We start from the raw sequence: 15,020 nt of genomic DNA, 5'->3' as shown, positions 1-15,020 counted from the left end.
TAATAATAATAATAATAATAATAATAATAATAATAATAATAATAATGTGTTACATTATCAGTTCATCAGCTCCCATGTCGTTATTTCTGGCTTTCTAGAGGAGTTCACAACCCCGCAATTCTGAAAGCTCTTCCATTACTTTACGATGCTGAGGCAAGACATGTTTCTTCATCCCTAGAGATAATCAAACCCAGGACAGTGGGGTCGACTTAGTTGGGGCCTGTTCGGCTACGTGTTTAATTGTGATATATCCAAGAAAAATATCCATATTCTAGGGGATACAGGCAAATTTTGGGTGCTACCAGGGCCCCTAAGACAAAAATCTTTTGAGTTTTACGTCCCACAGTTATGCCGGTTTGGCTAAAGGAGACGGTGATGATGAGTAATGAATGAAATGGTGGAATGAAGAAAGTGGGAGGAAACGGGAGAACCCCGAGGAAACCCACGTACACGGTGTTTGTCCACCACAAAGTTCACTTGGCGTGGGCTGGGATCGAACCCGGGTCCCCAAGCACCCGAGGTGAACGCTCTACCACTGAGCCACCGCGGCTCCCCCCTAAGACAAGCCAGCGTATGCACCCATAACAAAAATCACAAAACGCTCAACAGTAACATAAACGACTATAAAATTCGATCAATTGCAATTTGTGCGATGAAAGCTTTAAAACTGGAACCTAACGATAAAAAAAAAAGAAAAAAAGGAAGAAAGAGAAAAACTTTTTTTCGTAAAATAGCACCGAGGTTTCCCTATTGGAGGTATAACCGACAATATGATACAAAAAGATACTAGTATTTTTTTTCGTTCATTCATTTCTTTGTTAGCGTCTCTTTTCAACACAAAGGCTATATGAGACGTAAACCTAATGTTTCAGGTGGAATTCGAACCACAGTAATGCTGTCAAGAATGTTCGCACCGGGGATCGAACCTGGAATCACGTACTGCAAAGAGGACTAAAAAGTCGGTAAGGAAGTACGATTGCTGTCTCGCATCAAAAAGATATTCGTATCCACGAATTAAAAAATGAAATATTAATTAGTGCATCGTACGTTACGCCGTTATGCTGAAGAAAATGGATAATTGACGAAAATTAGTGTTATATTCGAACTGGTGGAGCAGAAAGGTGATGGAAAACGGGACGACTTTGGAAAAACCCAGGGCCACGGTCGCTCAATGGTAGAGCATTCATCTCTGATGCATGTGGGTCTCTGGTTCCATCCCAGCTCGCGCCAAGTGGACATTTGTGGTGGAGAAACACCGTGTCGTGAGATTTCTCAGAGATTTCCGATTTCTTCTCACTTTATTCATTGCACCATTGCATTCATTACTCGGGGCCGCGATGGCTCAGTGGTAGAACGTTCTCCTCTGGTGTATGGGATCCTTGGTTCGATCCAGCTTGCGCAAACTTAGCTTTGTTGTGGGCAAACACCGTATGCGTGGGTTTTCTCGGGGTTCTACCGTTTCCTCCCACTTCCTTCATTCCACCATTTCACTCATCTCTCATCATCACCGTCTCCTTTAGCCTAACCGGCATAACCGTGGGACGTAAAACTCAAAGATTTCATTTTCATTTTTCAGTCTGTTTATATCGGGAGGGGAGAGAGAGAGAGTGGGAAAAGCTATTTGTTAAAAGGATACGTATTTTAATTTTCATTCTTCCCCACTTCTTAGTTTCCCTATCATGAATCGGACGCGGTTCTCTCGCATTTACTCTTTCCAATGAGACGAGACACTTCTCGTCTCTCGGGTAACACTAGTTTGATTTCAAACACAATTTTAGTGTTACTTGACTAATGGTATAAAAACTTAGAAAAAATGGTAACTGACTTTAAATACGAAAATCGAAGTATTTATCGACGTTTAAAGATACGAAAGTTACAGATTATGGATCCTTATTGATCTTTCTTTCTTGTCTTCTTTTAGGAGAGCTCACTGGCTCAGTGGTAGAGCGTTTACTTCTGGTGCGTGGGGTCCCTGGTTCGATACCCAGACAAGTAAATTTGTGTTTTTTCCATGGGTTTTCTCAGGGTACTCCAGTTCCCACATTCTCATTCCACCAATTATTCCATCATCATCATCATTATTCACTTGCTTTATTCATCGTCTATCTTAGCCTAACAGGTATAATCGTGGGACGTTAAACTTAAAGATTTTCTTTCCCTTTCTTTTTCGTCTTTTTTTTTTAAGAAATGCTAAATTATGCAACAGTTATATAACAATTGAATTTCCTGTAACTAAATGTAAAATTCTGCTAAAATTACTTCCAGAAGTCAAGTACTATACATAAATTTGGAAGACGAGGCAAAAGAAAAATGAGACTAGACATGTTAAAATTTGCGAGACAAAAACAAAAACAAACTTATTTCTCGTCTCATTCCATTTTAAGGGCAACATTATTCACATAAAAAAAACATCTGTTCGTCATTCTGCCCTTTTATCTCCACTGGGCAACATATTATCGTTTCTTGCAAACATGGCGCTTTTCTTCTCAAAACTGACAGCTTTCAAACAATACATCCTTCCCCTCCGTGAGCTTTTTCGTCGCTAAGCGGTTAGTACACGTCTTTGGTATGGGAGACCCAGATTCGATATCTGGCCGTAGCTCATGTGCTTCGGCTTCCACGTTAATTAGTAGGTCTACGTCCTGTATAACTTTGCTGCTGAAAGGGACATTAATCTCAAAATCGAATCAAATCTTCCCCACCGTTGTTTCCTTTCCACGAGAAGAAAATATAGCACAAGACATAAATATCTTCTTTGTCTCCTCTTCTTCCTTCCCTTTCTACGAATAAAAGAGATGCAATACAGGCGACTTTCTCTCGCTTATTCACTCATTTTTCCCTTCCACTTTGCTCCACCTTCTTTAACTTCTTTTCTAGAAACACAGATAGACAGAGACAGCAAAAGTGAGAGCGAGAGAACAGTCTCCTTCTTCTTTTTCGGGGAGCGTTGTGGCCCAGTGGTAGAGCGTTCACCTCTGGTTCACGGGGTCCTTGGTTCAATCCCAGCTTGCGAAATGTGAACTTTCTGGTGGACAAACACCGTGTGTGTGAGTTCTCTCGGGGTATTTCCCGTTTCCACACATTTTCTTCATTCCACCATTTCATTCATCTCTCATCATCACCGTCTCGTTTAGCCTAGCCGACATAATCGTGGGGGTTCATTCCCGTTGTGCCTACTTCCCGTTCTGCCTACAGACCCTCCAGCACTTTAAAGAAAATATTTTTAATTATCTTATCTCTAGGCAGAACGGTAATTCCCGTTGTGCCTACTTCCCGTTGTGCCTACTCTTTCGAGACGGGGAATTATGTGCAGGGAGGAATTTTTGTAGGGAATATTTCTTTAGTATTTCTAAAAGCTTCTGTAAAAACAACCACCACCTCTACAAGTTTCATCATACATGGAAAATTGGTTGACTCAGTTGCAAGAATGTTAGACATTGTATGTGAAACAAACATTAAAAAAAAAAAAAAAAGATCTAATATCAAGCAATTTCAGAACAAAATTTTATTTGGGTTTCCAGTAGTTTACCTCCAGCATGTTAAGACTTGCAGTACTAAAAAATGCCACAGTTCACATCCCCAAGACATGTCTGGCCAACTATTAAACAAACAACGCAAGAGGATGCATAAGGCGGCCTTTAAAAAGAGTGTTTGTCTCCATCATATCTCTTTCCTCGAATTGATTGATTCAGTTGCCAGTAACCCGTTTGACATTGTATCTGAAACGAACACGAAACAGACTTACTTCGGGCTAATATCAATTCATTTCACAACCGAATTTTAATCGGTTTTCCAGTAGTTTATCAGATGCGTAGCTAGAGGGGAACGAGCGGGGCTGTTGCCCTGAGCGCTAATAGTAGGGGTCGCCGAACAAGCAAGAAGAAAGAAAAAATATGGGAAGTCAGTAAACGACGCGTCGCCCTGAAAACGTATTGGCGTCCGATTAAATCAATATTGTTAGTTTGCAAAGAAATAGATATGATAAAAATTTTCTTGCTTGCTCCGCTCGCAACATAAACGTTTCAATAAGAATCACAACAAGCTTTTACTTATTACGTTAAAAAGTTATTATATATGATTTGTTAGTGTCAGTGTGATAAGCAAGGTGCCTAGTAATGACTTATAGTCTACACAGGAGTGTTTTCAAAATCAGAAACGGTCAAAGTATGAAATACGTGTTCGGCGTTTTGTTGGTGATGAGTTTGCTTAGATAATCACGCTTCTCTACCCAATCGGATTACTCACGACGGTGAGAATGAAAACTCTGAGAAATTCGCAAAGAAGGCTCCTTCTGAATTTCCATTACATTTCACAGAATATTTTTACCGTAAAATAATCGAAATTAAAATGCTATTTGTGTGGTCACATACAGAATAAAATCACAGATATTTACGATTATTAGGAAGGCTGGAACCACGTGTAATAGGCTTGATGGCTTACATAGATGTGGTTGCATACTGTTTACATTTTGAACAACGATTATGAGATCTTTATTTAAATTACATTGGGTATATTGACGATATGTGGTATTTAGTATTTACATTGACAGTATAAATGAAATGAAATGAAATTTTCAAGTTTTACGTCCTACGGTAATGCTGGCTAGGCTAAAGGAGACGGTGATGATGAGAAATGAATGAAATAGTGGAAAGTAGGAGAAAACGGTAGAACACCGAGAAAACCAACGCACACGGTGTTTGTCCACCACAAAGCTCACCTGGCTCGAGCTGGGATCGAACCATGGACCCCATGCACCAGAGGTGAACGCTCTACCCCTGAGCCATTGCGGTCCCATTTTTTTCTTTTTTTACAATATAAGTACGACATATTGCGTGTAATACAGAATCATGTATAGAGGACAAAGCACCTGATCATATATAGAGGTGATGCCGGAAAAAGATCTGTGATGTAGAAGACAAAGGCTTTTTTTAGAAAAAGAAAAGAGACCGAATTATGCATCTTCTTGCATTGTTTGTTTAATATATGGCCAAATATATTTTGAGGATGTGAACTGTAGCACCTATTACGTACTGCGAGCCTTAGAATGTTGGAGATGAACTACTGGAAAACTGAATAAAATTTTGTTGTGAAAGACTTGATATTAGACCGAAATAAGTTTATTTTCTTGTAACTGAATCAATTAATTTTCCATTTCTCTGTAAGTATTAAAAAAACACATCTCTACTAAAGTAGACGTGAATAACGCTGCTAATAACAAAACTGTACCTAGTCATTTTTTCTGAGAAGAGCAAGTAAGATAACATTTAAAATATATGATGAAATTTAAAGGAATAGTTATTCTTCTTACAGAATCTATTAGAATTACTAAAGAAAAAATCCCTAGAAAAGATCCCTCCCTGCACAGAATTCCCCGTCTCGAAAGAGTAGGCAGAACGGGAAGTAGGCACAACGGGAATTACCGTTCTGCCTACAGATAAGATCATTAAAAATATTTTCTACAAAGTGCTGGAGGGCCTGTAGGCATAACGGGAAGTAGGCACAACGGGAAGACACCATCGTGGGAAGTATAACTTAAAGATTTCGTTTTTCTTTTGTTGCTTTTTATTTTAAAAAATAAAGGGAATGCACTTTCTCTCCCCTTCGTCCGTTGCGATAGAATGGGAATAAAAGAGAAATAATAGATTAATAAGAGAAAGATAAGGAAAATAAAAGATAGATAACAAACTCTGGTTGTGTGTTTGTGTGTGTGAAACGGACAGAGAAAGAGAGAGAGAATAACAAGGAGACGGAGTACTTTTGAGTAAAATGGAGAACAAGAAATACATTTTTTTGTTTAACGTTCTACACTTATGCTCTTTAGGCTGAGAGACACGGGTACTTAATCAAAGTGAATGCTTATAAAAGAATTGGTGGAATGGGAATTTGGGAGGAAAGAGCTGAATCCTAAGGAGAACCAAAAGACACGATGTTCTTCACCAGAAAGTAACATGGCCGAGAATCGAACTTGGGGCTACTCGCACCACAATTGAGCGCTGTACTAGTGAGTCGCTGTGTACAACGAGTTGAGCTGAGTTGGTTTTGAGTTTAACGTCCCTTTTAGCAGCGAGCCTATATGAGACGGGAACTACTGATTAACATGGTATCCGAACTACATGATTTCCCACCGGGAACCGAGCATCCAGAGAATAAAAATGAAGATAGTGTATGAAAAAGTGGATTAGGGATTAGATTTCTGAGCTTTCGGCATCTATGGACATTATTAGCCTGTCGTGTATGAGAGATGACGTCCTTCGGCGATCACATTATCCGAGGAAGGAAGCGGCCTAGGGCCTATATGTTAGGTACCATCCCGGCATTTGCCTTGTGTGAATGAGGAAATCCCAGGAAGGCCTCATTCAGAATAGGTGGCCTGTAAAAGATTTTACAATTTTTGAACAGACGGGAATAGAATCCGGGACTCCTTGCACCAAAGACGAGAGCATTACCCTACGCGAGACCAGTGTTTAAGAAAACGAGATAGGAAGAGTAGTGAAAAATAAGATGGAGAAGAAGAATGGCGGTGGTTGAAAGACAGGGAGAGACAAATTGTAAGAAGGAAAGAAAAGGAGGAAGGAAAAGAAGTACAAGGTCGAGAAAAATAAATTAGCACCATAATCAATTCCTTCTTCCGCTCAAATATCTTCTTTTTTCACTCGTTCTCCTCACTTCCTCTTTTTCCTTCTACTTCAGTGCTAGATAGAACAGCCAGAACAAAACTCTTTCAGCCTATCTAATGAAGAATAAAAATACCAAGACATATCTTTTCCCTCTAATACTCTCTCACAGATGACAGAGGGCTGGCCTAGTGACTAGCGCTCCCGTCTTTGGTACAGGAGGTCTTAGGACCAACACCCGATCGAAAAGCATAGAAATTTGAGGTGCATTACGATGGTTCGGTTTTCACTCTAAACTGTACATACGTGTCTCGAATAGCCTCGGTGCTGAAAGAGACGCTAAAGTTCAATTGAATGAAAAAAATAGCAATATCATCTCCTTTTTCCTTTTTCAGTTACTCCAGACTAGCTGAAATACCCATTCTTCGCAAGGGTCAGATAAAATCTCTATGTAAACAAACTGAACAACGAAAGAAAAAATATCGATACCTTTCTACTATTTTTACACATCCCGGTAAACACCCCCTGAAACTCCCTGGTTCGAATTTTGAAAAAAAAATCGCCTCTGGCCCCAGCCGATGAGGGTTATATTTCGAAGTCAACGCCTTTTAGATTATCACCATTCATTTTAATGACCGCGAAAACTAACGATTTGAATCTAATATTGATCATTTTGGATTACTTTTACATGCCTCGGTATCCTCCCCCCCCCCTCCCCCGTGACCCCGCCAGGCAGCCGAATCGGGTGAATTTGAAAATTAATACGATTGATCTCAGTGACCGCGAAAACTATGGATTTGAAACTAATATCGGTCATTTTCTACTAATTCTACATGTTTCGGCAAACTCCCCCCTGAGACCCCCTGCTTCCCAGCCGATGGAAGCTATAGTTGGAACTCAACGGTTGTGAGAGTACCACCATTCATATCATCGACCGCGAAAACTTTAGATTTGACACTAATATCGGCCATTTTGGATTATTTTGACATGTCTCGGTACCCCCCGCCCCACAGGTGACCCCCTGACCACAGCCGAATGGGGTGGTTTTATAAGTTAATACGATCGGAGTTTCACCAAGTTACCGCGCATCACAGTAGTCTATGTTCTGAAATTTCTTTTAATAATAATAATAATAATAATAATAATAATAATAATAATAATAATAATAATAATAATAATAATAATAATAATAATAATAATAATAATAATAATGTGTTACATTATCAGTTCATCAGCTCCCATGTCGTTATTTCTGGCTTTCTAGAGGAGTTCACAACCCCGCAATTCTGAAAGCTCTTCCATTACTTTACGATGCTGAGGCAAGACATGTTTCTTCATCCCTAGAGAGAATCAAACCCAGGACAGTGGGGTCGACTTAGTTGGGGCCTGTTCGGCTACGTGTTTAATTGTGATATATCCAAGAAAAATATCCATATTCTAGGGGATACAGGCAAATTTTGGGTGCTACCAGGGCCCCTAAGACAAAAATCTTTTGAGTTTTACGTCCCACAGTTATGCCGGTTTGGCTAAAGGAGACGGTGATGATGAGTAATGAATGAAATGATGGAATGAAGAAAGTGGAAGAAAACGGGAGAACCCCGAGGAAACCCACGCACACGGTGCTTGTCCACCACAAGGTTCACTTGGCGTGGGCTGGAACCGTACCCGGGTCCCCAAGCACCCGAGGTGAACGCTCTACCACTGAGCCACCGCGGGCCCCCCTAAGACAAGCCAGCGTATGCACCCATAACAAAAGTCACAAAACGCTCAACAGTAACATAAACGACTATAAAATTCGATCAATTGCAATTTGTGCGATTAAAGCATTAAAACTGGAACGTACCGATAAAAAAATAAAAAAAGAAAAGAAAAAAGAGAGAAAGAGAAAAACTTTTTTCGTAAAATAGCACTGAGTTTTCCCTATTGGAGGTATAACCGACACTATGATACAAAAAGATACTAGTATTTGTTTCGTTCGTTCATTTGTTTGTTAGCGTCTCTTTTCAACACAAAGGCTATATGAGACGTAAACCTAATGTTTCAGGTGGAATTCGAACCAAAGTAATGCTGTCAAGAATGCTTTCGCACCGGAGATCGAACCTGGAATCACGTACTGCAAAGAGGACTAAAAAGTCGGTAAGGAAGTACGATTGCTGTCTCGCATCAAAAAGATATTCGTATCCACGAATTAAAAAATGAAATATTAATTAGTGCACGGTACGTTACGCCATTATGCTGAAGAAAATGGATAATTGACGAAAATTAGTGTTATATTCGAACTGATGGAGCAGAAAGGTGATGGAAAACGGGACGATTTTGGAAAAAACCAGGCCCACGGTGGCTCAGTGGTAGAGCATTCATCTCTGGTGCTTGGGGGTCCCTGGTTCCATCCCAGCTCGCGCCAAGTGGACTTTTGTGGTGGAGAAACACCGTGTCGTGAGATTTCTCAGAGATTTCCGATTTCTTCTCACTTTATTCATTGCACCATTGCATTCATTACTCGGGGCCGCGATGGCTCAGTGGTAGAACGTTCTCCTCTGGTGTATGGGATCCTTGGTTCGATCCAGCTTGCGCAAACTTAGCTTTGTTGTGGGCAAACACCGTATGCGTGGGTTTTCTCGGGGTTCTTCCGTTTCCTCCCACTTTCTTCATTCCACCAGTTCATATCATTTCTTATCACCATTTCCTTTAGCCTAGTCGGAATTATCGTGGGACGTACAACTCAAAAAGATTGGGAAAGCACACTACAAACGCGATGTTTCCCATCACAAGTTCACATGCCTTGTATCGAACCCACGATCCTTCTTCACTTGAGAAATTACTGTATTATTATTGAGTCATTGCATCAGTCTCCTACGCTCGGGGATGACTATGGTAGCTCAGCAGAAAGGCGTTCATTTCTGATACGGAGGGCCCCTGGTTCTGGTGCTTGTGATGGACAACATCGATGTTGTTGGATCTCTTTGCGCTTTCCTAATTTTTCCCACATTTTCATTCCACAAATTCTTGCACGATCTCTTACTTTCGACTATTACTGTATCTTCCAAGGTAAGAACGTAAACGTAGTAGATCTCATTAAATTTTGGGGGCACCGTGGCTCAGTGATAAGAGTATTTACCTCTAGTGTGGGGTGCCTCTGGTTCGATCCCAGGCCAAATAATTTTGTGGTGGATAACATCGTGTCTGTGTTTTTTTTTTTCGGAGTACTCCCGTTTCCTCACACATTATCATTTCATCGATTCTTCCATCATTCACTTACTTTAACCACCGTCTGCATTGGTCTAAAGGGTATAATCGTGGGAAGTTAAACTGAGAAGATTTCATTTAATTTTCATTTACCATACTCATTTCTGTGGCGTACGAAAAGAGTTCCTGAGAAGCAAAATGGTTGGCGGCAGTGGCTTCAATGTATGTGGTCCCGAATTTTATTCTAGGTATGAACAAGTGCAGTCAAACCATATTGGAGCTACTTGAATGTATGAACGGTTGGATTGTGATTTAGCGTCAATCTTCAACATCGAGCTAACATAAGACATGAACCTACAGTTTAGGGTGGAACTAGAACCACCGCCATGTGTTCAAATTTCAAGTGGCTCTTATAGTGGGAAATCACTTTACTTTATCCAGTTCTCCGTGGCGGAACGGTGACTCAATGGTAGTGCGTTTGCCTCTGGTGCGTGGGGTCCTTGACTCAATCCCCGGCTAAGCAAGTTTGTGGTGAACAACATCATGCCCGTAGATTTTCTCGAGGTACTCCAGTTTTCTCTCACATTCTCATTCCACCAATTAGGACCTATTCCGTCATCATTCACTTGCCTAAATCGTGAATGCTTCTCCTTTAGCCTAAAAGCAAAATCGCGGGACGTTGAACTAAAAGCTTTCATTGCATTTCATTTTATTTTCAAGGCGCTTAACACCAGAACCCAATGACGTGAATGCTAGCAACAAGACCAAGACCAGCAGGGAAATATGAATCTGAGTACGGAAGTTTGGTCTAGAATGTCAGAAAAAGTGGCAATGGGATCAAATGTGCTGACCACACGTCATCCAACTAAAACTGAACTGCCGGAGTGTACTTTAATGGATTATCCGACCCACGGAATGTGAATTGCTTTGTCCAAAAAAAAAAAAAAAATCCAAACACAACTCACTAATCGAGTTACACAGTGGAAGAACAAATAAGACACCGAAATTTAGTAACAATTGCATTGGACTTTGAATTTGCTTTTTAGATTCTATTTTATTGCACCAACAACTAAGCAAAATTTCTTGGTAAAACGCTACGGCCGGTCAGATAGTGTACCCCAAGGTTGGACGATGATTGGTCAAAGCATCTGCTCGTAAAGAAGCAATTATATCTGGCTTTTTAGACGAGAATGGTACTCAGGGGCGGATCCAGGACCGACTTCTGGGGGGGGGAGGATTGTCATACTGCTACTTAGTGCTACTTTTAAGAGCTTTAAACTCTGGGATGGGTTTTATTTATATATATAAAATAAGAAAGTTTCCTCTTCTGGGGGGAGAACGCCCCCTGGATCCGCCACTGATGGTACTACTCCATAATAATAATAATAATAATAATAATAATAATAATAATTATAATAATAATAATAATAATAATAGCGTCCTGTTCTAGTGGCTGGCTAACGCGCTTTTTGGGACGGAGTCCCAGGTTCGATTCCTTGTGAGAGATCCTGAAAATTCAAACACATTATCATGGTTTGGATTCTGCCATAAATTATTGTCCATGTCTCGTAGAGCTTCGGTGTTGAAGAGGACGCTAAACTCCAATCTAGGTAAGGAGCCGCGCTGGCTCAGTGGTAGAGCGTTCACCTCTCGTGTATGTGGTTCTTGGTTCGATCCCAGCTCACGCCAAACCAGGTGTCCATCACAGCTTTGTGGTGGACAAACACCGTGTGCGTGGGTTTTCTTGGGTTTCTCCCATTTCCTTCCACTTTCTTCATTCCACCATTTCCTTCATTTCCCATCTACGCCGTCTCCCTTAGCCTAGCCGGCATAAGCGTGGGACGTAAAATTTAAGATTTCACTTCTAACCAACCAACCAAGTCTGACTACTTAATTCAAGTGGCTCCCCGATGGGCTTTTGATGTCCGGACTACACCGAAAGACCGAACCTGGGACCACTCGCACCAGGGGCAGTTCCAGGACGGACTTCCTGGGGGGGGGGGGCGATAGGTTGTAATACTGCTACTAAGAGCTTCAAACTCTGGGATGGGTTTGACTTTTATATCAAATAAGAAAGTTTCATCTTCTGGGACGGGGAAATCGCCCCGATCGGCTCCACTACATCCGCCCCTGACTCACACAAAGCATGCATCAGCACGAAAATCTTGTTTTTCCGCGTTACCTCATTTAATTCGTATAACAGTCTTTCACCTAAGTTGATCCTTCAACGGTACACACGGACATTATTTTGTTATTAAATTATGTAATGAAACATGATCGACAAGCATGGAAGTATATCATGATTTGAAAACAAATCAAATGAGATCTTTGAGTTTAATGTCCTACGATTGTGCCTGTTAGGCTAAGGGACACGATGTTTAAAGCAAGTGAATGATGGAATTCGTAGAATGAGAGAGTGGGAGGAAACGGGAGTACCACGAGAGAATCTACGAACACGATATTGTCCACCACAACATTACCTGCCAGGAATCGAACGAGGGACCTCACGAACCAGAGGTAAGCGCTCTACCACTGAACCACCGTACCCCCTGTCATGATTTGAACTTGCGCACCGCCCCACTTTCTGTACCGGCTCAAATAAATCTGTCATACTACAAAGTGACACATATCAGACTATGTTCACTCTATCCCAGCTGTTTTCAGGGTTATTTCAAAGTTCTGCTAACCCTAAGAGTCACCGAAAACAAATCCCTTTATTTTTAAAAAAAGAAGAAAAAACAAAAAGAAAATCAGCGATCACTTTTATCCAAAAATTTTCAACCCGAAACACGAGAAAATTATATTAACCACCATGCGTTAATCACACCAGATCTGAATAAATCTGTACAACACGAACTCCGAAAAAAGGTAACATTAGGAACAAATGTTAAACGAAAAAACTTCATACTACTAAGATGCTTAGCTCATTAAACTATTGACAAATAAAAACGAGAAAATCGAAATTATAACAATTAATATTAACATGTCACTATTACTTGGATAATCAGCAGTCGTCATTTTGAGCAACATATTAGCATGCATTAATTAATAACTAAGAAAAAATTTGCACAATCAGCTAAAATTACTCAAAAAAAAAAAAAAAAAAATCGCAAGTCGGAAATAACCATGCTGCTGATTACCTGACGTTACGCACACATTTATTTAAATATGTAACACATGTTACTAGGAACATAACGTGCACTAAACATATTCTTCTATGTTCTAACATTAATAAACCAAACACCACTGTCTAGATAACATATTTAGTAATAAATAAAACAACATTTTCCGTTTCCCTTACGCGGACATATTTGTCAATCACTAGCTGTTGCTTTTTCCCACACTTTCATTTCAAATTCAGGAAGATGTCGAAGAAAAATATCAGAAAACAATATTCGCGATATATATTTCTAAATATTGACATAATACCGAAATATTCTATTTGCCTTCTTGGATTTTAAGTTGCGGAGCAACGTTTATGCATGCATTACTAGCATCGATGAATTTACAGATCAGAAAACAAACACCGTAACGCTAGCAAATTTCCCAATTTTGTATATAATGCAAACACAATAATGTCTTAAATATGATCTATTAAGATCAACCATATATTTATTTATTCTTCGGATAAATAATCTATAGCAAAAATTTGAGATGCTGTGGGATTCTGTTCATCTTCCTCTTGCTGAACACGTATCGAAAGAAATTCCGCAGAAATCGTTTAAAATTTTTCATGAGCTTAATGTCGAGCGAGAGAGAAAAGAAAAGACAATTTTCAATAAAAAGATAAACATAATAAATTAGAAATTAATATCTCACCTTTTGACGGATCCCGTTTCGCCATCTCTAATCAGCTGCTTCGATGTAACCCGTGTCTTTCCAATTAGCGCAATATCCTTGCACTCGCGATCACTATTCAAGTTGTCACTTTGGACGCTGCTGGACGCACACTGCCTTCAAGTTGCTTGCTGCTCTCGACGCTTCTACACATACTACACAGGCAAGACGCTGGAGTGTAGACTACCGCCACGCACTAGTTCTGCGCATCGTCATGTGTAAACTCGAGAACAGTTGTGTGTGTGTGTGTGTGTAAGAATACACAGTAGATGGGTAGTTTGAGAACTGGCAACTACATCCAAATCAGGGTTGCCAGACTCACAAAATGTAAAAAACAAACAAACAAAAAAGAAAAACAGACGCAAGATAGAAATCGACCATATTATAATCCTTATAACCATATTCTGTAAAATTTCTTATTCGCATGTTAAACGTACATTAGTTTTTCTTTTATTTCTTTACCATTTCCAGCCATGCTTATTCTATTGCTTTGAAATTATGCACAATAAAGCAGTAAATGTAATACAGTATAATGACAATTATTTTAAAATATAAATTTAATGTCAGTTTTGCAGAATGGCAAAAAAAAAAAAAAAAAAAAAAAGCACCAACTTGTCAATTATTAAACCTGAAGTTATCACCTCCAGTCTCCAAAGGGTGTTGTCACTTTCTATTGAACACATGTTTGTGTTCGAAATATATAGAAAACAAGTTGTTTTGGTATTGTATCAAATTATCACATGTGGATTTATTACATTGGACAGTGACTGACTCAAACACATGTGCATATACTGTAGAACTAATAACTTTATTTCGGTTTTTCACTGTCATTACTGCCTACATTTTACTTACTGAACGATAAAAGAGGAAGTGAGCGCCCAAAACCACACTACAACCAGAGGCGGACCTAGGAGGTAAAAATTCAGCGGGGGGGGGAGCAGCCAAAAAAGAGACTATGACAGGTATATCATAAGTTTACTATAAACGTTGAAAAATATTTAAATAATACCTTAAATTATTTGCCTACTCAAGAAAGTGGGGGGCCTAGTCCCAACCGCACCCGGTCTACATCCGCCATTGACTACAACCAGTTGCGGTGAGTTGTGAACCAGTAGTAACTGGAAGATAGAAAACGTGACAGAAGTGTATAAAAATAAAATATCGCTACAAAATTTCCGTCAGACAGTACATATTGCATTCGACCAAGGAGTCGGATCGTATACCGTACGTGATAATTAAATTACCATATGAGTATGGTAAAGACCGTGCGTCTGGCAACGCTGATTCAAACATCATTGCTACACTCTTCTACACTTTCAACCGCTATGAGTGGCCCCGGTGAAGTTCTGAGTGGCCACCAAATGGGCATAAGATTGAAATACT

At 39.9% G+C, this 15,020-nt stretch overlaps 1 protein-coding gene across 2 annotated transcripts in view; it reads right to left on the bottom strand.

Moving 5' to 3' along the window:
* Positions 1 to 13,765, bottom strand: part of LOC145687961 (uncharacterized) — a 104,742-nt gene extending 90,977 nt beyond the window's left edge. For both annotated transcript variants that reach the window (XM_081761568.1, XM_081761569.1), the window contains exon 1: positions 13,620 to 13,765. In XM_081761568.1, coding sequence (XP_081617694.1) covers positions 13,620 to 13,644 — 25 coding nt within the window. In that variant the 5' untranslated portion in view covers positions 13,645 to 13,765. The remainder of the gene's footprint in view (positions 1 to 13,619) is intronic.
* Positions 13,766 to 15,020: the final 1,255 nt, after the last annotated feature.

The sequence above is a fragment of the Thermobia domestica genome, chromosome 6 (genome assembly GCF_964235325.1).
Source record: "Thermobia domestica chromosome 6, izTheDome1.hap1.1, whole genome shotgun sequence".
NCBI lineage: Eukaryota > Metazoa > Arthropoda > Insecta > Zygentoma > Lepismatidae > Thermobia > Thermobia domestica.
Note: the sequence above shows the minus strand (reverse complement) of the source record. Positions and strands in the feature narration are given on the sequence as shown.